Genomic DNA, 23,725 nt, shown 5'->3' on the forward strand with positions numbered 1-23,725 from the left:
CCCTTACATCTAAGTAAATCAAAGCGGAATATAAAATAAAATCAAATACAAAATAATCAAAATCTTTTTACTAAAAATTTGAAGTAAAAAAAAAAACATTAAGGGTAAAGTACACTAATACCGTTCAGATTTGACAAAAAGATATTCAAGTAAAAATTATCTGTTTTTTAAATAATGACATCCCCTTGAAAAAATTTCATCCAAACAAGGCTTTAAATTATATAAAAAGACAAAATTATCCCTTAATATAAAATTCAAATTTATTATAAAATATCATTACATGTCAAAATGACACTATTGTCCCTCAAAATTTAGCGCCACAGGTCTAACAGCCATGCTTTGCTTGCTTATATTTATTAGTGCCTAGTTGTTGACCCAATAAATTTATGTATCAGACATTTAATTCCAGAGAACCTAATATTAATCAATTGGAAATCAGGACACTAATGTGATTATATTTACAAATATTCTTTTTTGCAAGTGAGAAATTATGCAGTGTTAAGTATAGCAGCAGCTACACCGTCCACCCAATCCAGGGACCATCAGCAATTGATTGGCTATTTGGGATTAAGGTAACATGTTTTTCTGTTTTTGGAACACTTGATGGGACAAGTATTTTTGTAATGCCACATATGACATAGATAACACTGTTGGGTTATTTGGTTTTTTGTTTTTGGGACATTTGTTGGGACAAGTATTTTTGTAATGCCACATATGACACAGACATAACAGTTGGGTTATTTTTTGTTAGTTGGTTGACACTTGGTTGTTGGATGGTTGGTTGACACTTGGAATGTTGGTTATGTAATAATAGATTATGTAAATTTTAGTGTCAAATGTTGGTTTTATTAATCTGTTTCAGGGATATATATTTGGTTTTCTGTTTTTGAGACACTTGTTGGGACAAGTATTTTCGTAATGTCACATATGACACAGACATAACAGTTGGTTATTTTTTATTAGTTGGTTGATACTTGGTTGTTGGATGGTTGGTTGACTTGTTGGTTATGTAATGATAGATTATGTAACTTTTGGTGTCAAATGTTGGTTTTATTAATTTGTTTCATGGATGTATCTACATATATATATATATATATATATATATATATATATATATATTTCATCTGTTTTATAAAGATAAATTTGTTCAATTTATTAACTTGTAAAATTAAAAAGGTCAACTAAATAGTGGACAATTTGGTTAATTTTTTATGCCAGTTGGCTTCAAGGAGTGTTTTTGTTCACTTTTCAATCTTTAAGGGGTATCATTTTGTTTAAAAAATAGGTAACTTTCATCTAAGTATTTTTTTGACAAATCTCACGAGGTGCAGTATACTTTACCAAAACATATTAAAAAAATAATAATAAAAAAAATAATTAGGGGCCTTCGTACAATTGGGGCTTTCACTAAAACTATAATTATTAATAATTTAAAATAGACTTTTTGTCTTTATTTCAGATTTTGTGAAACTTGTGAATTTTGTGATCCTTGTTTAAAGTTCTATATCTGTGAGAGAGAATCACATCTCAGCCTGATCACACAATACCAACTCATTTTATCTCCCCAGACCATGATGACAATATTGCTTCTTTTTCTTCCAACACTCAGTCTGCTCTGCTTTCTTCATCAAAAATACAGAAACAAGTACGGAGCAAATCATCTTCCCCCGGGTCCTCCGGGACTTCCAATCATCGGTAACCTACACGAGCTTGCTAACTCAGCTCCACATCACTACCTATGGCAACTCTCCAAAAAATATGGCCCTCTCATGACCCTCCAACTCGGTTTCGTTCCAACCCTTGTGGTTTCTTCAGCAAAGATGGCTAAAGAGGTCCTGAAAACCCATGATCTCGAATTTGCTAGTAGGCCATCTTTACTTGGCCAGAGAAAGCTATCTTACAATGGCTTAGATGTGGCTTTTACACCTTACAGTGAGTATTGGAGAGAAATGAGGAAGATTTGTGTCCTTCATCTCTTGAACCCCAAGAGGGTTGAGTCCTTCCGTTACATTAGAGAAGATGAGGTTTCGCGAATGATCAAAAAGATCTCCAACTTTGCTTCTGCTTCTAAACTCATCAACTTAAGTGAGATGCTAATGTCTCTCACTAGTGCCATGATTTGTAGAATTGCTTTTGGTAAGAGGTATGACGATGAAGGTTGCGAAAGGAGTAAGTTTCATGGCCTCCTTCATGAAGCTCAGGCCATGCTAGGAAGCTTCTTCCTCTCGGATTATTTTCCTTTTCTTGGTTGGGTAGATAAACTCAATGGCATGTCAAGCAGGGCCGATAAAATTTTCAAGGAAATGGATTTGTTCTACCAAGAAATCATCGATGAGCGCATGCAAGAAGAGAGCAGTAAGTCCGAGCAGGAGGATATTCTTGATGTCTTACTTCAGCTGCAGAAGGTTCACTCGTTTACAATTGATCTCACTTTAGATCATATTAAAGCAGTGCTCATGGTAATTTTTTTTTTTTTTTTTTCCTTGGTTTACACACTCCCAAAACCTAATTTAAGTTTTATCAAATTAGTGGTTAACAACTCAAAAACCCCAAAAGTCTTTGCTATAGAAAATAGTCTTTATACTTTCTAGAGTTTTAAAAAACTGTTTTTTTTATGACTGAATCCTCGACTTTCCACTTTGGAAAGTATAGAAGCAACACTAGGTTACAACTTTTTTAACGTATTTCTCATACTATTTTTATTTTATTTTTGTTTTCAGAACATATTTATGGCTGGAACAGACACTAGTGCTGCCACTTTGGTTTGGGCGATGACAGGGCTAATGAAACATCCTAGAACTATGAAGAGAGTGCAAGAAGAAATTAGACATGCAAGTGTAGAGAGAGGTATGGTTAAAGAAGATGATCTTCATAAACTTCCTTATCTCAAGGCAGTGGTGAAGGAGACACTGAGATTGCACCCTCCATCTCCATTGCTGCTTCCACACGAAACAACGAAAAAATGCAACATAAATGGGTATGAGATTCCACCCAAAACTTGTGTCTACGTGAATGCGTGGGCCGTTGGAAGAGATCCTGAATCTTGGGAACATCCAGAAGAATTCTTGCCTGAGAGATTCATGGATAGTTGTATTGACTACAAGGGACAAGATTTCGAATTCATTCCATTTGGGGCGGGTCGAAGAGGTTGCCCCGGGATTTATCTCGGAGCTCTGACTGTGGAGCTTGCACTTGCTAATCTGCTCAATTCTTTTGATTGGGAACTACCTCCTGGTATGAAGAAGGAAGACATCGACATGGATGTTTTACCTGGAATCACTATGCATAAGAAAAATGCACTTTGCCTTCTGGCTAAGAAATATCATGGGCATGTATATCAATAAATGATATATGCAAATTAACAATAGGTGCACACGTGTTGCAGTACGCGTCCTGTACCACAGAGGATCCAGATTCGTAGTGCAGTTAGTTTAGTTATATATATCTTATGTTACAGAATGAGAGATTGAAACATTCTGAAATAGTATTCACATGGTTGAATTTAAGTAGTTGTGAAAAATTATGAAATATTGTGTTTGGATAAGTTATGTAAGAGGAATTTTGTTTGACTTGAATTTTCACTATTGTTATTCTCTTCAAAATTCAATACTGTGAACTCCAAAGATAGAGTTGTTGCACACCTTTGAACCATGGTTTTACCATTTGAATTTTTTGTTTTTTGCTTTCAGAATATATTTATGGCTGGAATAGACACAAGTGCTGGCACCTTGGTTTGGGCAATGACGGAGCTAATGAAACATCTTAGAGCTATGAAGAGAGCACAAGAAGAAATTAGAAATGCAAGTGGTGAGAAAGGTATGGTTAAAGAAGATGATCTTCATAAACTTCCTTATCTCAAGGCAGTGGTGAAGGAAACACTGAGATTGCACCCCCCAGCTCCGTTGATGCTTCCACACGAAACAACCAAAAAATGCAACATAAATGGGTATGAGATTCGACCCAAGACTTTAGTCTACGTGAACGCATGGGCCATTGGAAGAGATCCCGAATCTTGGGAAAACCCAGAAGAATTCTTGCCTGAGAGATTCATGGGTAGTGCCGTTGACTATAAAGGGCAAGATTTCGAATTGATTCCATTTGGGGCAGGTCGAAGAGGTTGCCCCGGGATGTATCTCAAAGTTGTGACTGTGGAGCTTGCACTTGCTAATCTTCTCTACTCTTTTGAGTGGGAACTACCTACTGGTATGAAGAAGGAAGACATTGACACAGATGTTTTACCTGGTATTACTATGCATAAGAAAAATGCACTTTGTCGTTTGGCTAAGAAAATTGATGGGCATATATATGAATGAATGATGCATAGTAATCAAGAACTATAATTAATAGTCTATGTACTGCATATAAAAACACTCTTTACTCTTTTTCCCACTATCTTTCCCAAACACAATGAAGGTCTGTACTACTATGACTTCTCTAGTTAAATTTTGAATTCCTTGTGCTTCTGTATTTCCAAGGAACTTAATGCAGTGATGGAAACACACCAAACAACTCTCAGACTTAGTAAAGAAGAGCAATGTGCAATCATGTTTAATGATCCCAAAAGTTAGTATCTTTTTTTTTTTTTTTTTTTTTCCTAGTTGGTACTCACTCGTCCTCTCCCCTCAAGGAATTGTTTGGATCTAGCAAGAGATCCTGAAAGTTAATATCATGAAAACAATAATATTTATTTTAAAAAAAATGTAGTAAAATAAGTACTGCTCCAACTTTTTCATCAGTTAATAAATTACATCCAATTTGTACAACACTAGTATTTCAAGACTGTTAATTTCCTACAATTACTTAATTTTGAATAGGCAAACAGGAGGAAAAAAAAAAGGTATTCAAGTTCAAAGTTTGATGACCTGAACCCAGGTTGGTAGGCATCCCCCAACAGACTGCCAAATGAAAAGATTAATGCCATTATCTCCAAGTTCCTAATGAACATATTCTTTTACTGTAATACCCCTAATTTTAAAAGGATAGTCTCGGTATTTATTTATTTATTTTTATTATATTTTTTTTAATTGTTTAATTGATTATTTGACTAATTGTTTATGTGTTTAATTGAATTAAGTGTTACTTGATTAATTGGCTACTTATCTATGTGTTATTTGTATTTTGTCTAGGTGTTATTTGTATTATTTGTTTAATTAGATTGTGTGCTTAAATAATGTATTTAATTAATGTTAATTAATTGTAAATTAAATGTTTTCATTTCTTTTATTATTTTATTTTATTTTTCTTTTATGGTTATGGTTAGTGGTAATTGGCCAACCAATTGGATCCCATGGACTGCTTGGATAGGAGGTTGGATGGGTATGGATAATTATCCATGGATAGTTGTATATGTATATATATAGATATATATGTATATACATATATATAAAAAGGAAAGTAATTTATTAATATTATAGTAACTTTAGTATTAATAAATAATCTGATGTATATATTTTATATATTTATATAATAAGGATATACATATATTTTATACGTAATATGTTTTAAGTTACCTTTTTAATATTATGGTAACTTTAGTATAAATAAATAATCTGATGTATATATTTTATTTATTTAATGAGAATACAGATAGATTATATACTTAACATGTTTTAAGTTATCTTTTAATATTATGGTAACTTTAGTATTACTAAATAATCTAATGTATATATTTTATTTAATTAATAAGGATATACATAGATTATATACGTAACATATTTTAAATTACCTTTTTAATATTTTCATTTTTATTTTTTTTTATTAAGTTGACTTGGATTGGGAAAAGGAATAGGGTTATTATTTAGCCTATAAATACACAACTATAGGTTGAAAAAGGAGTGAAAATATATCACGTAATATATTCTAGAGAGAGAGTTAGAGAGAGAAGGAGAAAGAGGGAGGAAGGAGGAGAAAACCCTTTAGAGAGAAGATCAAGGAATAAGAAGTTTAACTTTCAATCCGAAAATTTAAGGCAAGTTCTTCTTCTATCTCTTTCCCTTTGATTCGTGTTTCTGTACATGCCTAGGAAATTCCAGGATTTACTAAACACATAAAATTAAATAATTATGCATGTTTAATTGGATTAAAGTATAGGTTTTTGTGAAATTGGGTCATATCTGTTCTTGTGTTATAAATTAAAAAATGCATGATTTTGATTTGATTTCTGGTGTGAATTTTTATATGTTTGAATTATGTATTTTTCATATATGTGGAATGATGGAACGTAGAAACATGCCTAGGATTCCTGAACATTAAATAGGGACTAGGTTTGGGTTTAAATAAATTTAAATACACTCAATCATAACGATGCTTGCTATTTAAATGTTTACACAAACGAATGGATTTAATCTTTTAAAATGCTTTAGCAATTGAGAATAAATGTGTAGGATGAATTGGATATGGAGAATACTTATTTGACGATATAATAAAATATCATCATGTATAAGATTCAGTTTGTGTAGGACATATGATATATGAGCTTAAATAAATAATAAGTCATTCATATTCTGTGATAACTTGATATCATATTATCATAGTTATTTCTGGAATGTTTGATGTATTTCTTTAATTATTACATCAATTGTTGGATTGTGTGGTTTAATGCACCGGTATGGGACGGTGGCATTCTAGGGACGGATTAACTTATCAGTTAAGTCCTACCTATTTTATATAAGGGAATGGATTAACTAAAATGTTAAGTCCTACTTATATTCAAGTCAGGTCAGCTGAACAAGTTGAATGACTTATAGAGGATTAATTTATTATATAAGGGAATGGATTAACTAAAATATTAAGTCCTACTTATATTCAAGTCAGGTCAGCTGAACAAGTTGAATGACTTATGGAGGATTAATTTATACTGGATAGGATGGTCACTAGATTTTATATATATAAGTATGGTGCCATGATATGAGCTTGAGTCTCAGGATCAGTGGTTAGGGTGCGTATATCGCCAGGGATGTGTAGCTAGATATAGTGTAGTTGCGTACCCTGGTAGGTCTAGGTACTCATGCCCACTATATGTGCGTTTTGCATGTTGCCTACTATTCAGGTTGAGACAACCCTATAATCTAGTGAGGTTCCTTTAGTGTGTGTATATATATATATGGACTACTAGTTACTGTTGGATTGACTAGGATGTATACGTGTATCGGATCTCTGCTTGGACTGTAGTAGAGTAGAACTTGTTTGTGGGCCTGACCCACTATTATTTTTCAGGTGTTCGTCACGAGTAGAGGTTGTTCGTGCTGAGCGGGGATCAATCTACTTCATTCTTCCGATGCTACATAGGAGTTCCTTTATGATTCAGTTTCCTGTTTTAGAATACTGTCATTTGTTTAGTTTGGATTTTCTAGGGGTCCACACAGTATGGATTCCCGAGTTGTATTTTGGAAGATCAGTTGTATCAGAAGAGTTTATTAATTAATGGAAATATAGTATGAGGTTTATTATTAGATTATCATTTTAGTTTCTTGTCAGCATTTTATTTATTCTTCTTTATTCTTTTGTACTCTGTGTTCGTTTATTATCAATTTGTTTTGATATCCTCGGGTATTCGGGCGTAGGCCTGGCCAACCCACATTCGGAAATTTGGGGGTATCACATTTACAAAGCCCTCCCATTATTAGGATTTACATATTCTCTTTTATATTCAAACTATCCAACCAAGATGATATTTTGTTCACTTTACAATATATATCAGTCACCTTTCAAGACAAACCCACAACAATCTGTTCCGAAAATTTGACATCCTCAGTGTTCAAAACATATAAGCATGAGTTTCACACTTTCTAGTATATTGATTTCCCTTTGATACCATAAAGTTCTCTTCCCACTTGCAGTTACAACTACGAATTCACCAGTAGTAATTGCAATTTTAGCATTTTCGACAAACCACCAAGAGCACACCCCACAAGCAGGAAAAGAGGTTACGCAAACAACTCTACCATAATATCATTATAAAATAAGGAAAATTTAAACTAAATTGTAACATAAATAAAGTGAAATTTCTGCATGAAAAAATAAATTTAGTACCTCGTCAACTAGTGGTTCTAACCTCAGGCTCTCCTCTGTTATTTGCCTGGAGGAATTGACTTCTTTTCCCTGTTGTCCACAAAAATCTGCAAATGGAGTTCTCAACTCCTGAAAAGAATAGCCCTCCAATTTTAATAACTTTGAAAACAGAAGTGAGATTGAAATTATACATTCCAATCCACACTCAACATGAAAACCCCTCCACATAGCAAAATCCCAAAAACATCAAATAATAAGCTAAGGAAATCATTTAAAAGTAGAACACATGCAGGCATAAAAGTAGGAAAAATAGTTTGCCTGTTTTCGGTGATATATGAAAAGATAGACTCCTCTCCATCAGCTGCCCACCTTTGCATTGTGTTAACCAAACAGAGACTTAAATACAAGAGAAAAAATCAGCATTGATATCACTTAGAATTTGAAGAAAATATATGATATTACTTAGAATTTGAAGAACCGTACATCTTATTCGAGTATACTACTTTGCACGAGTCCTTTTTTTTAAATAAATGTCCTACAAATACCAGTATAAATTAATTGAAAAGAAACCTATTTTATGTAGTCTTGAACCTTACAAAATACGTGTGAACCTGACATTCCAAGGGCAGCACAATGCAAGGTACATGTCATATATGTTAGTATGTTAAGCTTTTCGGGGGGCTAATATCAACTAAGAAAAAAAAAAAAAAAAAAAAAAAAAACCTGTCTTGACCTTCGAACTTCTATCCAAACATCTAATTTGATATTCATCCCTACTTTAGGCTCATGCAGACAAATGACACTAACGCCATAATTTTTTTATTTTTTTTATTTTACTTCCTTTAGTTCTGAAAACAGAATGCATTTTTAAGAAGTGCATTCAAATGGACCCTAGAATACAAGTCTGCCAAAATCACTCAATTAGGCTTCAACCAGCTACATGAAACAACTGAACCAAAAAATTGTACAAATAATCGAAAACCAAAGCTAATCACAGTTGATTTAAGACATTAATACTATAATGTGGTCTGGTACTTTCAAAATACTATTTCACATTGAAGATTAAAAATAATAATATTTATAGAGATAAGCAACTTACTTTGGGACAAATAAAGTGATTGTACTGTGCAGGTGTACAAGAATCGTAGTTAATCCCAAGAAGCTCAATGTTTTGCTTCAAAACCCTCAATTTAGCCAAATTAACCGTCTCCTCCTCTGCATGATTTTTCCACTTTAACTATGATTAAAGTTCAAAAAATAAATAAATAAGTAAAACCAAGAAAAAAATTCAAGAAAATTGCAAGGAAGTAATGTTTCAAGGGTAAGGCGGAGAGAGACCTGATGACTGAGAAACCCTGGCATGAAAGAAAGAGGGAGACCCAGAACTGTAGAGTGAAAATGGGTGGAATTTGGAGATGGGTTTTGGAGGTGAAGCCGAGAGAATGGGTCCGAAATTGGTGGACTCGTGCAACATTTGATACGAATATAGCTGTTGTGGTTCTTGTTGTTGCTGTGAAATAATTGCAATTACAGAGTGGAGATGCTAAAGAGCGCAGCTTGTGAATTGGGCGAAACAAACAACGGGGAAGAGTGGGATACAATAGCCCATAGAGACACCATAAACAGGCTCATCCATGTCACATCGAAGTGAACGAATGGTCCTATGTTCGACCCAGCCCATATAATCATCCTTTGGGTTCGGACTTTGGATAATTTGGATCCAATATTCTTCCTTTTTTCTTTTAGGGTTAATTACAATGACATCTCCTGAGATTTATCCTATTAACAATCAGGTGAAAGGTGGGCCATTTTTGAACACTCACACCCCTTCTCAAAAATTTGATCCAAACAAGTCCTAAAAAGTTATGAAAATACGAGATTGCCCTTCCATAAAATATTTTACTTTAATCTAAAATATCAAAAAATTTAAATGCCAGATTTACCCTTCTTAACCATAGGTTTCTCTCTCTACCATCTCCTCCAAAACCCAGAATTTTCTAACCTTCTCTCTACCCTCACCTTCATTAGAATCCCACCATTATCACTACAGCATCCACCATCACCGCCACCACCCACCATTGCCACCACAATATAAACCACGAATTTGTTTTTTTTTACTTTCCAGTTTCCATAAATGAATTGAACTTGGTTCAATCATATATATATATATATATACACACACACCACACCAAACCCATCTTCGTCAAGCTCGTCAAAAATCTCTCCGTACTGGTACACGCATCAAATCCCTCTTCTTCTCCGATCCTCTCACCGCCTCCTCTGCGCATTCCGAGCCCAACCATCGCGTGTTGTAGCCGTTCACCCTCACTGGAATTCCCCCGTTGGCGGCGAGGTCACGGAATATGTTAGGGCAAATTGGCAGTTTTAGGCACACGACCAGAGGAATCAAACAAAGTACTATCCGTCCTCATTTGAACCCCAATGAATCGATCAGACTAGTCGGTGTTGCATTTGGGGGAACTAAAACCCTAATTCGGCTAGGGCTTGGTGGTGGTGGGGTTGTGAACATAAAGTTGAATTCTACGATATCAGAGATGAAGGAATTGTGTAAAATGAAATGGTGGTGGTGGTGGAGTGTGGTGGGGTTGTGGAGCGGTGTTGGTGGGGCGGTGTGATGGCGTTGTGAAGTGGTGGTAGTGGTGATGGGTGTGGTAGGACTGATATATATATAGGAAAAATTATAAATGCATGGACTTATTGGCTCCAATACGTATGTACAGACCAAAAGAAAAGTCTAGAATAACACATTTAAGCAAATTACAAGGTCAATTTGAATTGGAAATGGGTTTTGATTGTCAGGTCCACTTACTTTTTCTTTTATTGATTTTGAATCTTTACAATGGATTTTATTATCATAATGGAAAATCGGAATAGGTGGTGATTCAAGAGACGACTTATTTAAAGTGTTAACTTGAATTATTGGTCTTGCCATTTCACAAATCTAACTCTTCAACTTTCTTCATCCTCCAACAACTTACAGCAGGCATGGGTTGTTGCTACAAACCGGAGGAGGCAAAAATGGTGTGCACAGAGTTTGAGATCACTCTTATTTCAGCTACAGATCTTAAGCCTCGAAAAGTTTCAAAGACGAAAGTGTATGCAAGGGTTTCAGTTGGTGGTGGCAGGGCGCAACCAATTCTTATTCCTCTCATCTTCTCCCATTCTTTTCCTATATATATCTACATATATATATATATGTACGTATATATATGTATAAGAGGGATGACACACACACACACAGGTATATTCTGTCTAGTGACGAAAGGTTAGCATAGTTAATTCAAATTAGTTAGAAGGCTAAATCGGTAATTTTAACATTTCAATAGTTTAATTGACAAGTCAAAGGGCATTTTAACCATTTTATCATGTGTGGGGTGTCTTTGTAAAACAGAGCAAATTTAAGGGGTGTCATTGTTAAAAAATATGCTAACTTTCATCTTGTTGTCAATAGGACAAACCTCAGGGGGTGTGAGTGTAATTAACCCTTTCTTTTACATTCATTTCTCCTCAAATCAATCATTTTAAAACCTAACGTATTGCAACTAAATAGAGGTATGCAATTTAGGCCAGTATTTCAGTTGAAATGTTAGACCTAACAGATCCTAACCAAGTAATCGTGAAATGCAATAGAGAGTAGTTCATATCTATTTCAAATTATAGAAGTTATTTCGACCAAGCAATTTTCTGCCAAGTATTATTTTCAGAATTGCATAAAGACTTGTAGTGATTTGTGATTTGAACTGTATTTTTATCTAAATTAAGATAATAAAAAAAAAAAAAACTCATTTCTAGTGTTGAAATAGGGATCTTTGTGTTGGTTTTAATCAAATTAATCCATGTAAAAAACAAGAATATTTTAATTAATTAAAGAGTAATTTAGACTCGTACGTGATTGATGATTAACGCACATATACCATTAGAATATCCATGTAATTCTCTGTGAGTTCTTGCAAAATATTAGAGCGTTTTATTTCTTTCTAAGAGTTGTCGATACGATAGGTCTGAATAAGGGTTTTAAAACCCTTATATATATAACAACAACAGGGGGACTGCTTTCCTACAAATAAGCATATCTAAATCTCTCTTCCTATCATGGAAACTTAAATATCAATTGTTAGAATTAAATCATACCAAATAAGTTGGAAACCCACAATCCAACGTTATAAAACCATACTCCCAATTAGACCACCAAATTGGAAAGTACAATTCAATCCATCAAGTATCAATAATCACATTGCAATCCTATTTTAGAAAACGTAGTGCATAGAACCATAAATTAATTTTTATTATTTATATATAAAAATTTCTAACAATCTCTCACTTGGTCCATGCACTCTAAGTTTTATAAAAATGACACTATGGATTGCAACACACTTTAGAAAAAGTTGAGTGGCTACTCATTTTTGTTTTATAAAAAATACAATTATCGAAATAAATGGATTGATACTTTAGAACACTCTCCTCCATAAACTTCCTCAATAGTGCATCATGAATACGTAGACAAGTAATATATTAGTCTAAACAGTTATATGATCTCAAAACCGATTCCATCTAGGATTCAAGCAAATATAATGGTTTTTACTGAATTTCATGAGATGTGCAAACTGCATGTGGTCTAAACGCACACCTCACTATCCGTCCTGCTTCATACCAGTGTGTTATGTCACCTGAACATATTACAGCAAATAGTCAATCTTCTGTTCAGTGTGAGGGTTTACCGATATGGAGCCAGTCCCATATCTAGCCCAAGCTATCCTCATGGAGTGTGAAAAACTCCCACAAGCAAACTTTAATATTTATGTTTGGATTTACCAATGTGATGTTAATCTCACTTCTAGTCCAAATAACCTCATGAGTGTATTACCACTCCCAAACAAATCTTATGCTTGGATTTACCGATATGGTGTCAATCTCATATCTAACCTAAACAACCGCATGAGTGAAATATCACTCCTAGATAACTTTTAATAATTATTTTGGATTTATCGATGTGGTGCCAATATCACATCTAGCCCAAATAACCTCATGAGTGAAATATTACTCTCAGACAAACACAATAGCACGTTTATAAAACATATATATTAAGATAATGATAATGATGCATCATAACTTTATTTTTCATGCAAATAACTATCACTATAAGGTATAAACTAGAGAGAAAAATAACTGTCACCACAAGGCATAAAGAAACTAACTGCAATGTATCATATATAAAAGATATACCAAACATCATAACATAATGACTCTCGAACACCTATCCGAATCACGTGCTTTATAAAGACTTTATTATTTTCAGCTGAAGACCCTTAGTGAGAGGATCTGCAACAATCTTTCTGTAACTATATAGGAAAATCTTAATGACACTAAAACTTTAACATTCTCACGCTTCAAAATGTACTTTATGTCAATAGGCTTCCTACACTTGGTTACCCTTAAATTGTTTCCATATATTTAATTAATATAAGCCTTTAGAAAAAGTCCAAATATTCCAGTAGCCTGATCTCTATGGATCCTAATACCAAGGACATAGCATATCCATGTCCTTTATGTCAAAAACTTTACATAAAATTGTTAGTATCATGTATCATATGAATGTTATTGCTACCTTACAAAATATCATCAACATATAGGACAAGGAAAATAAAAAAAATGACTCCCACTGAACTTGAGGTATATGCATTTATCCATAACATTCTCTTTGAACCTACAATTAGTAACCACTGTATTAAAAATTGGATACCACTGCTGTAAAACTTTCTTAACCCATAAATAAGTGATAATAAAATAATAACTCTTAAAGAGTCCTTTAATGAAACTGGAGAAAAAAACTCAAAAAAATCAACACTTAACTTTTGCTTAAGCACCTGGCCATCAATTTTGTCTTATATCCATCATATACCTCAAAATCACCAACTACAGTATACTTCCAAGCTTTAGAAAATCTCCTAAGTTAAACAGGCTTAGGAACTAGATTGGAAGCTGAAAGAAGAGACTGCAAATGAGAAATAACTAAATAAGTGAAAATCTCCTAAGTTAAACAGGCTTAGGTGTACGAGTTACAGATAGAGCCGTTTCGTCTCCGCATAGTTCCTCCTTCTTGGCATATCGTGTGTAAAGTGCCGATAAGTGCGTATTCTGTTATGTTGCGATAAAAGGACTTGATCTTCTTTCTTCTTATGTTGGTCCTGGCAAGGACTTTGTCATCTGTGAGTTTTGTATCTCCACATAGGAGTTGTGTGTGTCAGCGAACAAAAGAACTTTTTAGAGTTCCTTTTTTTGTTAGGATTTCGAGTGAGGGTTTGTTTGGGGTCGTCCAACTTACCTCCATGATAGGAGTTGAAGTCCTTGGCTTTGTAGGATTCATTCCGTAAGGTTATGATCGTTATAGCGTGAGACGCGACTCGTTTACCTGTGTGTACGTTTTGGTAGGGTCTTGGAGTTAGCAATAGTCTCTAGTAGTTGTGACGTGACTCATGTGTGGGGAGTGGTTAGACCGTGTGTCTAGAGTTAATCATAGGGATTGATGAATGTGTATGCTTGAGGATTAGACCTGAAGACAAGAACGATATTGGTGTTGAGGTCAGATCAACGATGGGAATGGCCTGGCCGACCATTTGTCTGAGTCATTCTTTCCTTGATATGATGTCGGGTCAAATTTCAATGGTTATTTATGTGTGAATGGGAAGGTGAACTTTTGTCTGTAAGTGAGTTTCATGTGGAATGGCATTGTGGATCGTGTCCGTGAGTGTACTAGTAGTTTTTTTCTTATAATTTGACTGGTATGTCGTGTTGAGCAGTCGTAGAACTGGTAGTTGGTTGTGCAACTATGGCATAGCTAATGATGACAATGTACGGCGGGAACGGTGTTGTGAGTATCTCTGGAGTTGCGATTCGAGTTTGTGGCAAGTTTTATTGAAAGATTTTGTATCTACTTCCTTGTTAGCATTTGGGGTCACTAGCGACTTTAAGGTAAGTAGTTTCCTTAACTGTTTTGTCTCGCATCTATGGACTTTGCAAATTGTGTTGTGTCACTGGTTAGAGTTTCCATGGCAGACTGTGTGGACGTGAGAGACACAACACTTTTTCTTTTTAAGGAGGGTAGATTTCGAGGACGAAATCTTTTTAAGGAAGGTAGTTTGTAATATTTCTAATTTTTTGTGTTTATATATATATATATATATATATATATTGATAAAATATGATAATTTTTTATGTGGGCCCCACCTAGCACTAAGTGTGATTTATATCATCACATACCACATTCTGGCCATTTCTTTTCCTCCATCACGCAGCCCCTTTCTCTCTCCACTTGAACCCATTTTCCCTCACCAAATCACAAATTATAAAGCTTGATTTCATCATTTTTCATTTGGATTTCAACTTTGCCATTAAAGGCAAAGTTGATGAGCTCGTTGAAGATTACGTTTTGCTTGGAGCTGATCTTGATTTGGACGTCCTAAGGTTTTTGAATTTAAGGGCTAAATTGGGTGCAATTTGGGGTTTTCTTCTATATTGAGGTAGGGGTTTCCAAAAGCCTACAACCTTTGTTTTTGGTGAATTAATTCTTTGAATTTGAGTTACCAACTTGTATAGAATTTAATATTTATTTCAAGCATGTTTTGTGAAGTTCCAAACCTGAATTTGTAGCTTCAATAATAGTGTGTGATATGTATTTAGAAACTGAGATAGTGAGCTCCACTAAATGTTGATTTTGTTATGTACATAAAAACTGAAACTTTAATAATTAGCATGACTGTGTTTTGTTTTGAGGTAAGGATTGTTGTTGTTGTTGTTGAGGCTCAAAAACTGAAAATTTTAACTCCTATGATGGTGGGTATTATGTACTTAGAAATTGTATTTGAGCTCCCCTAAATGTTGATTATGTTTATGTACATAAATTGAAATTTTAGTAATTAATTTGATTGGGTTATTGCTAAAAAAGAAAAAAAAAAAAAAAAAATACTGAAATTCTATTTTGAACTTATCTCATATGTGGGCTATTTTGTTGTAAGGATTATAGTTGACGGTGTTGCTCAAAAACTGAGATTTGTAGCTTCCTTAATGGTGCATAGTATGTGTTTAGAAACTGAAATACAAGCTTTCTAAATGCCGATTGTGTTGTGAGTAAAAAAATAAAAATAAAAAAATAAAAAATAAAAAAAATAAAAAAATAAAAAATAATAGTAAATTTAAGTAATTTTCATAGATATGTTTTTGTGTTTGCAAGCTGAAATTTATATATTTAAATTGCCTCATTTATGGAACTATTTTGTTACAAGCTTGTTATTGTTGTTGTTCAAATTTTGAATTGGTGCCTAAACTTTACAGCATAAATAATTATGTTATTGTGGTTTTCAAAACTGCCATATTGATTTGCCATTAAGTATAATTTATATAACTGAAATTTGATGTGGAGATGCTATGACACTATGAGATTTTGAAATGTGTTATTCATGCATCATATTGGGTACTACATGGGGCAAAAACAGATTTTTTTTTTAGGGGGAGAGTGTATTTTTTTTAAAATGAAAGCAATAACTGAAATTTTGGGAATTTCATTTGTAAGATTGCATTATGTAACGGTCATTACTTCCCGAACAAGTATGAACCCCTTTCCTTGTTGCTATTCTTTGCTTGGATTCCCGGAAGCATTAGGGAGTGTGTTTTAGGCATCTTCTACTGAGCTGTTGTGCTCACTCCTTACTAATATTTTTCAGGACACAGAAAGGAAGTGGCGAAAGACATTCCCCACAGGCTTAGATAGGACTTGACGGACTTTCTTGTGTAAATTTTCTGTTGTATATACAAGTCTTGTAAAACTTTAAACTGATTTTGTATCTCTTTTGTAAACTTATGTTGTGGTGACTGTTATGGGACAAGGTTAACCTTTAATATGGCTCACAAAAGAGTTCAAAACTTACAGGATATTAGAAACATAGAATTTGTATTTCATTTTCAGATTTGGTATGATGTGTTCCCTTGTAGCTTATAATTGGGAATGACTGTAGAGACAGTAGATGACCTCAGGTTCAAGTAAGAACCCAGATACGGTTCGGACCCCTGGGTTCGGGTCGTTACAAGGCAGCCAATGCAATTTCAAATACACCGATTCAAGTATAGTAGATCATAAATCAATCTTTACTATTTTGATTTCTACAAATCTTAATTTGGCTCGGATACCAATTGTTGGTTTTAATCAAATTAATCCATGTAGAAATCAAGAATACTTTAATTAATTAAAGGGTAATTTAGACTCGTACCTGATTGATGATTAACGCACATATACCTTTAGAATATCCATGTAATCCTCTGTGAGTTCCTGAAAAATATTAGAGCGTTTTACCCCCTTCTGAGAGTTGTCGATACGATAGGTCTGAATAAGGGTTTTAAAACCCTTATATATAATAATAACAGGGGGGGGACGACTTTTCTACAGACAAGCATATCTAAGTCTCCCTTCATATCATGAAAACTTATATATCAATGGTTAGAATTAAATCATACCAAATAAGTTGAAAACTCACAATCCAACATTATAAAACCATACTCCCAATTAGACCACAAAATTAGAAAGTACAACCCAATCCATCAAATATCAATAATCACATTGCAATCCAATTTTAGAAAACGTAGTGTATAGGACCATAAAATAATTTTTGTTATTTATATATAAAAATTTCTAATACTTTGATGCCACGTTTAAGATAGCAAACAAAAATGGGTTATTCACTCTTGATAGGAACTCGATGACAATTCTTCAAATTCTAAACGATTACTTCCATTACTGTTGAATTCATTTCACACATATTTTTTCAATGCCCCGCTCTCGTTTCGTTTGGGACACTTCCAAGTTGTTTATGGATTAAGTGATGCCACATGGCTCCAGCATTTGGAATGTTGGGCCTAACACGTGTTGTTGGGATGTACAAAGTGGGACTTACGTGGTTTCTTTTGTATCTCATGGCTAAGATTATTTTGGCACAGCATTTTGTTTGAAATACTCCGTCATACAATTGGTTAGTGAAGTGAATTACTATTTTAGGCCTCTAACTTAATAGGTTTTATTCTTTATTTACCAAAAAAAAAAAAAGTAAGTTTTTCAAAGAAACCAAATTAATTAGTTTCTAGTTCATAAACTTATTTGCAGCAGTTTATTTCATTTGACTTGAGGGAATGTGAGAGCCTTTGGGAACCAAGCTGCCACTCAATTGAAGCAATAGCGACTAGATTCAATATCTCAAACAATTTCCTTGAAGGATTCTGTTATGGCTTGTCAAATTGGAGCTGATTAATGGTAGCCAGGGGCGAAGTTAGTGAAGGGGTAACTTGGGCTATAGCCCAAGTTTAATTTTTTTTTTTTTTTTAATATTACTGTACATTAGTTCACAGCCCAATTTATATGCAATATTATTCTTTCTTTTAGTTCAGTCCATTTTGCAATATTGACTCTGCATGATAGCGGACAGAGAAATGGTAGCAGTACATAATGTTCTGAGTTTGGATGTTAATTTTTAGCGGCGTTTGTTATATACGCTCTAAGTTGGGTTGTTTTTGTCTGTTCCTTCTCCTTGTGAGTGGGTTGTTATTCCCTCCAGCATTTTAGAATGAATAAAAAAAGAAGATAAATACAATAATTTTTTATTTTTTATTTTTTTGTGTCACATGACATCAGACCAAACAAAACATAATTGAATTTAGTCCATATCATGAATATGTTTTACTAATTAAATGTGATAGGTCTCAATCAATTGACTCAATGCATCCCCTTGCATCTAAGTAAATCAAAGCCGAATATAAAATAAAATAAAATACAAAATAATCAGAATCTTTTTGCTAAAAATTTGAAAGAAAAAAAAAAAAAAAAAAACATTAAAAAGAAAATTTAGGGGCCTTCGTAAAATTGGGGCTTTAGTCAACTTAAGCGACCAGCCGCCGGTCTAAATTTCACTAAAACTATAATTATTAATAATTTAAAACAGACTTTCTGTCTTTATTTCAGAATTTTGTGAAACTTGTGAATTTTGTGATCCTTGTTTAAAGTTCTATATATGTGAGAGAGAATCACACATCTCACCCTGATCACACAATACAAACTCATTTTATCTCCCCAGACCATGATGACAATATTGCTTCTTTTTCTTCCAACACTCAGTCTGCTCTTCTTTCTTCATCAAAAATACAGAAACAAGTATGGAGCAAATCATCTTCCCCCGGGTCCTCCGGGACTTCCAATCATCGGTAACCTACACAAGCTTGCTAATTCAGCTCCACATCACTACCTATGGCAACTCTCCAAAAAATATGGCCCTCTCATGACCCTCCAACTCGGTTTCGTTCCAACCCTTGTGGTTTCTTCAGCAAAGATGGCTAAAGAGGTCCTGAAAACCCATGATCTCGAATTTGCTAGTAGGCCATCTTTACTTGGCCAGAGAAAGCTATCTTACAATGGCTTAGATGTGGCTTTTACACCTTACAGTGAGTATTGGAGAGAAATGAGGAAGATTTGTGTCCTTCATCTCTTGAACCCCAAGAGGGTTGAGTCCTTCCGTTACATTAGAGAAGATGAGGTTTCGCGAATGATCAAAAAGATCTCCAACTTTGCTTCTGCTTCTAAACTCATCAACTTAAGTGAGATGCTAATGTCTCTCACTAGTGCCATGATTTGTAGAATTGCTTTTGGTAAGAGGTATGACGATGAAGGTTGCGAAAGGAGTAAGTTTCATGGCCTCCTTCATGAAGCTCAGGCCATGCTAGGAAGCTTCTTCCTCTCGGATTATTTTCCTTTTCTTGGTTGGGTAGATAAACTCAATGGCATGTCAAGCAGGGCCGATAAAATTTTCAAGGAAATGGATTTGTTCTACCAAGAAATCATCGATGAGCGCTTGCAAGAAGAGAGCAGCAAGTCCAAGCAAGAGGATATTCTTGATGTCTTACTTCATCTGCAGAAGGATCACTCGTTTACAATTGATCTCACTTTAGATCATATTAAAGCAGTGCTCATGGTAATTTTTATTTTTATTTATTTTTTCTTTACTTTTCTTGGTTTACACACTCCCACAACCTAATTTAAGTTTTATCAAATTAGTGGTTAACAACTCCAAAACCCCAAAAGTCTTTGCTATAGAAAATACTCTTTATACTTTCTAGAGTTTTAAAAAACTGTTTTTTTATAAATGAATCCTCGATTTTCTGTTTTGGAAAAAGTATAGAAGTAACATTGTGTTACAACTTTTTTAACCTATTTCTCGTACTATATTTATTTTATTTTTGTTTTCAGAACATATTTATGGCTGGAACAGACACTAGTGCTGCCACTTTGGTTTGGGCGATGACAGGGCTAATGAAACATCCTAGAGCTATGAAAAGAGTGCAAGAAGAAATTAGAAATGCAAGTGTAGAGACAGGTATGGTTAAAGAAGATGATCTTCATAAACTTCCTTATCTCAAGGCAGTGGTGAAGGAGACACTGAGATTGCACCCTCCATCTCCATTGCTGCTTCCACACGAAACAACGAAAAAATGCAACATAAATGGATATGAGATTCCACCCAAAACTTGTGTCTACGTGAACGCGTGGGCCGTTGGAAGAGATCCTGAATCTTGGGAAAATTCAGAAGAATTCTTGCCTGAGAGATTCATGGATAGTTCTATTGACTACAAGGGGCAAGATTTCGAATTCATTCCATTTGGGGCGGGTCGAAGAGGTTGCCCCGGGATTTATCTCGGAGCTCTGACTGTGGAGCTTGCACTTGCTAATCTGCTCAATTCTTTTGATTGGGAACTACCTCCTGGTGTGAAGAAGGAAGACATTGATATGGATGTTTTACCTGGTATTACTATGCATAAGAAAAATGCACTTTGCCTTCTGGCTAAGAAATATCATAGGTATGTATATGAATAAATGATATATGCAAATTAACAATCCGTGCACACATGCGGGTTCTGTACCACAGAGGATCCAGAATCGTAAGGTATATAGTTTAATTATATATCTTATGTTGCAGAATGAGAGACTGTGTAGTTGAATTTAAGTAGTTTTAAAAAATTATGAAATATTGTGTTTGGATAAGTTATGCAAGGAGTATTTTGTTTGACTTGGATTTTGACTATCATTATTCTCCTCAAAACTCAATACTCTGAGCATAGAGCTGTTCCATACCTTTGAACCATGGTTTTACCATTTGAAAATTTTGTTTCCCACAGGCTCAATTTAATTTCAAATGATCAGACTTACAAAATAAATAAGTTTGTATAATAACCCCTCTAAAACTCTCGGTTGCTAAAATTTTCAATTTAATTTCAAAAATTTTCAATTTAATTTCAAATGATCAGACTTACAATTTTTCTATTTTTCAAAGGGAGGTCAAGGGAGGTCAGGGTTCGAACTTCAGTAAAAAAAAATGATATATTTTTTTTAAATATTAAATTTGGACAATGACCTATTACACTCAATCCAACAAATAGTGTTTTTAATTACCTATTTCTAACGTTATTAGGTCAAGTGCTCAACCAAACAAATTTTCTGACAGCCATATTAGCATTACTCAATCCAAATATATATATATAAAATATATATATTTTAAAATTGTTTTTAAAATTGATATTGCATTAAAGATTTTACATAGATATGACCAAAATAACACAATTTACTAAAAGTATGCAAATTACATACCTGAGGACAAATTAAGCGATGCTGCCCAGGTTTACAAAAATCATTATATATATATATATATATATATATATATATATATATATATATATATTAATATTTGTTTTCATATGATGGGTAATGTGTGACCCATGTCATAGTAAATTTCAGAGCTTTAAGGGTTGGTATGGTTGGTACAATATTGGATGTGTATAAAAAGAAAATGATATAAAAATGTGGAGAAGTTGGGTAACCCACATTCCACTTCCATCTGAACTCTTTCTATGCGACAAATAATTTTGTTCCACTTGTACATAGTATCTCATGACTTTCCCTCAATACTTGTTGTATTTCAGCCGCTAAAATCTTAAGACATTTTTGCTTAAGTGGCTCATTTTCTGAGTTTGACACGGCTCATGCTTTACTATTGTCTTATTGCAAAAGGGTGCTGCTTCTGCATCCCAGGTAGTAAGAGATGTTGTTACAAAATAATGGAAATCTATAATCATCTAAAAATTGATTTTCTAAAAGTGAAATTCAATCTAAATGAGTCTAGATTTTTTTATTGCATAGCTAACTTATCAAGAAAAAAAATTAGCTATAACTTGGGTCAGTTTCATTCATAGTTTTCCAAGTGCAAGCATGAGCGAGGCCTTCTACTTTATAAGTAATGGGTTGTTTCTAGGCACTGAGGTGTAAACTTTGTGAAACTTGAATTTGTAAATGTGAGAAATATAAATAATTATAACACAGAGTCAGAGACCAAGTAATATCTTTTGTTCTTTTCTTTTTGGTGATAAAAAGCAGAGTCTCTTTCCTACTGAGACATGATTGCTATGACTTCCCTTTTGGGTGTGGTAGGAGATACTACTTAAGCAAACAACTGGTGGTTAGAGCCAAGGTCAAAGGTGATAGCATAAAAGACCAACTCATTTAAGCATTTTGTTTTTTGGGATAAAATTAAAACCTTGGTTTTCCAATCCAAAATATGTATACAGGTTTTTTTTTCCCTTGTTTCCATAGTGCAAAGGTGGGGTTTCTAGCAAGAAGAGCTTAACACTTTTCATTCTTCCAGATTGGTAAGCCTCCCTATTTTTTTTTTTTTTTTTCTCTTATTACTTGTCCTTATGCCAGTAATATCTATTCTGATCATTTCAATATGTGCAGGAGTTCAGCAGTTTGTAATTGTTTTCGCGCAAATTGTGGATGGAATGGCAGTACACAGGTAAATTTTTGTTTTCTTTCTAGTTTTCATTAAGACTCTATTTTATTTGAGATTCCCCTTTTGAAGCGTGGCTCTTTGGTTTCAGGCCTATGCAGATGCTAAGTCAGGAAGCATGATTCGGAGCCCAAAAGTTAAGCACGAGAGAGAAATTACAGAAGAGAGTTTGGAGTTGGAACCGCTCTGTGATTCGGTAGTTAATTTTTATTTTTTGTATACCCTTTTCCTTCTTGTTAAATTTGCTTTCTTAAATGCTCTTAAGCACTTTGCCCTCTTAACTCTTATTTATCATACATAAGATTTTTTCCAAGAGTATATTACTTCGATGGTGTGTTGTGTATGATACATCAATTCAATGTTTAACAAGATTTGGATCTCCATATTATAGTCTTTGTAGATTAGTTGAAAAAAGTGTTGTTGATATATTGAAACTCGAAACTTCAAACCAAATTGTGAATCTTGCTCACTTTGATTCCTTTAATTCAAATCTAAAAATCTATTTAAGAAGGATACAATTGCTGAGTTGTTTCTAATATACTCATCGCAATAGGCATAAAACAGTAAAATCTCATGCACCAAAAATTTCAGTTTGCAACAAGACATTCACATAACTAAATGAAAGCATACATTTTTTTTTTTTTTTGGTCACAGAAACCAACAATTTATCTTTTGTCGCAGAAACCAACAAATTAATAAGTCTCATCAGTCCATATCAAGCTGTCATATGTGTGTCAAGTACAAAAAAAATTTGAGATCGTGCATCGTAATACCTCACACTGTATAATTTGAGATCATGCATCTATAATTCTCTATTCAGGTTTGTA

At 33.9% G+C, this 23,725-nt stretch overlaps 3 protein-coding genes across 3 annotated transcripts; all 3 read left to right on the forward strand.

The window, feature by feature from the left end:
- Positions 1-1,513: 1,513 nt before the first annotated feature.
- On the forward strand, positions 1,514-3,548 carry LOC132313093 (cytochrome P450 71A1-like). Its single transcript, XM_059811743.1, has 2 exons — positions 1,514-2,459; positions 2,721-3,548. Exons 1-2 carry the CDS (start codon positions 1,572-1,574, stop codon positions 3,342-3,344), a joined length of 1,512 nt encoding a protein of 503 aa, XP_059667726.1. The 5' UTR covers positions 1,514-1,571; the 3' UTR covers positions 3,345-3,548.
- A 49-nt stretch (positions 3,549-3,597) lies between these two features.
- Positions 3,598-4,718, forward strand: LOC132313097 (cytochrome P450 71A1-like). The gene has a single exon (XM_059811757.1). The coding sequence runs from the start codon at positions 3,651-3,653 to the stop codon at positions 4,311-4,313; it is 663 nt and encodes a 220-aa protein (XP_059667740.1). The 5' UTR covers positions 3,598-3,650; the 3' UTR covers positions 4,314-4,718.
- A 14,374-nt stretch (positions 4,719-19,092) lies between these two features.
- LOC132313106 (cytochrome P450 71A1-like) lies at positions 19,093-21,126 on the forward strand. Its single transcript, XM_059811768.1, has 2 exons — positions 19,093-20,033; positions 20,309-21,126. Exons 1-2 carry the CDS (start codon positions 19,146-19,148, stop codon positions 20,930-20,932), a joined length of 1,512 nt encoding a protein of 503 aa, XP_059667751.1. The 5' UTR covers positions 19,093-19,145; the 3' UTR covers positions 20,933-21,126.
- Positions 21,127-23,725: the final 2,599 nt, after the last annotated feature.

This window comes from Cornus florida, unplaced genomic scaffold, assembly GCF_030987335.1.
Source record: "Cornus florida cultivar Cherokee Brave unplaced genomic scaffold, ASM3098733v1 CherokeeBrave_3.0.0_Hap2_Chr01, whole genome shotgun sequence".
In the NCBI taxonomy this organism is placed as follows: domain Eukaryota; kingdom Viridiplantae; phylum Streptophyta; class Magnoliopsida; order Cornales; family Cornaceae; genus Cornus; species Cornus florida.

Bases quoted from the DNA above. Each gene is read 5' to 3' on its own strand.
- LOC132313093 (XM_059811743.1), top strand. From the start codon at position 1,572: ATGATGACAATATTGCTTCTTTTTCTTCCAACACTCAGTCTGCTCTGC. The intron at 2,460-2,720 runs GTAATTTTTTTT...TTTTGTTTTCAG, and splicing joins ATATTAAAGCAGTGCTCATG to AACATATTTATGGCTGGAAC.
- LOC132313097 (XM_059811757.1), top strand. From the start codon at position 3,651: ATGGTTTTACCATTTGAATTTTTTGTTTTTTGCTTTCAGAATATATTT.
- LOC132313106 (XM_059811768.1), top strand. From the start codon at position 19,146: ATGATGACAATATTGCTTCTTTTTCTTCCAACACTCAGTCTGCTCTTC. The intron at 20,034-20,308 runs GTAATTTTTATT...TTTTGTTTTCAG, and splicing joins ATATTAAAGCAGTGCTCATG to AACATATTTATGGCTGGAAC.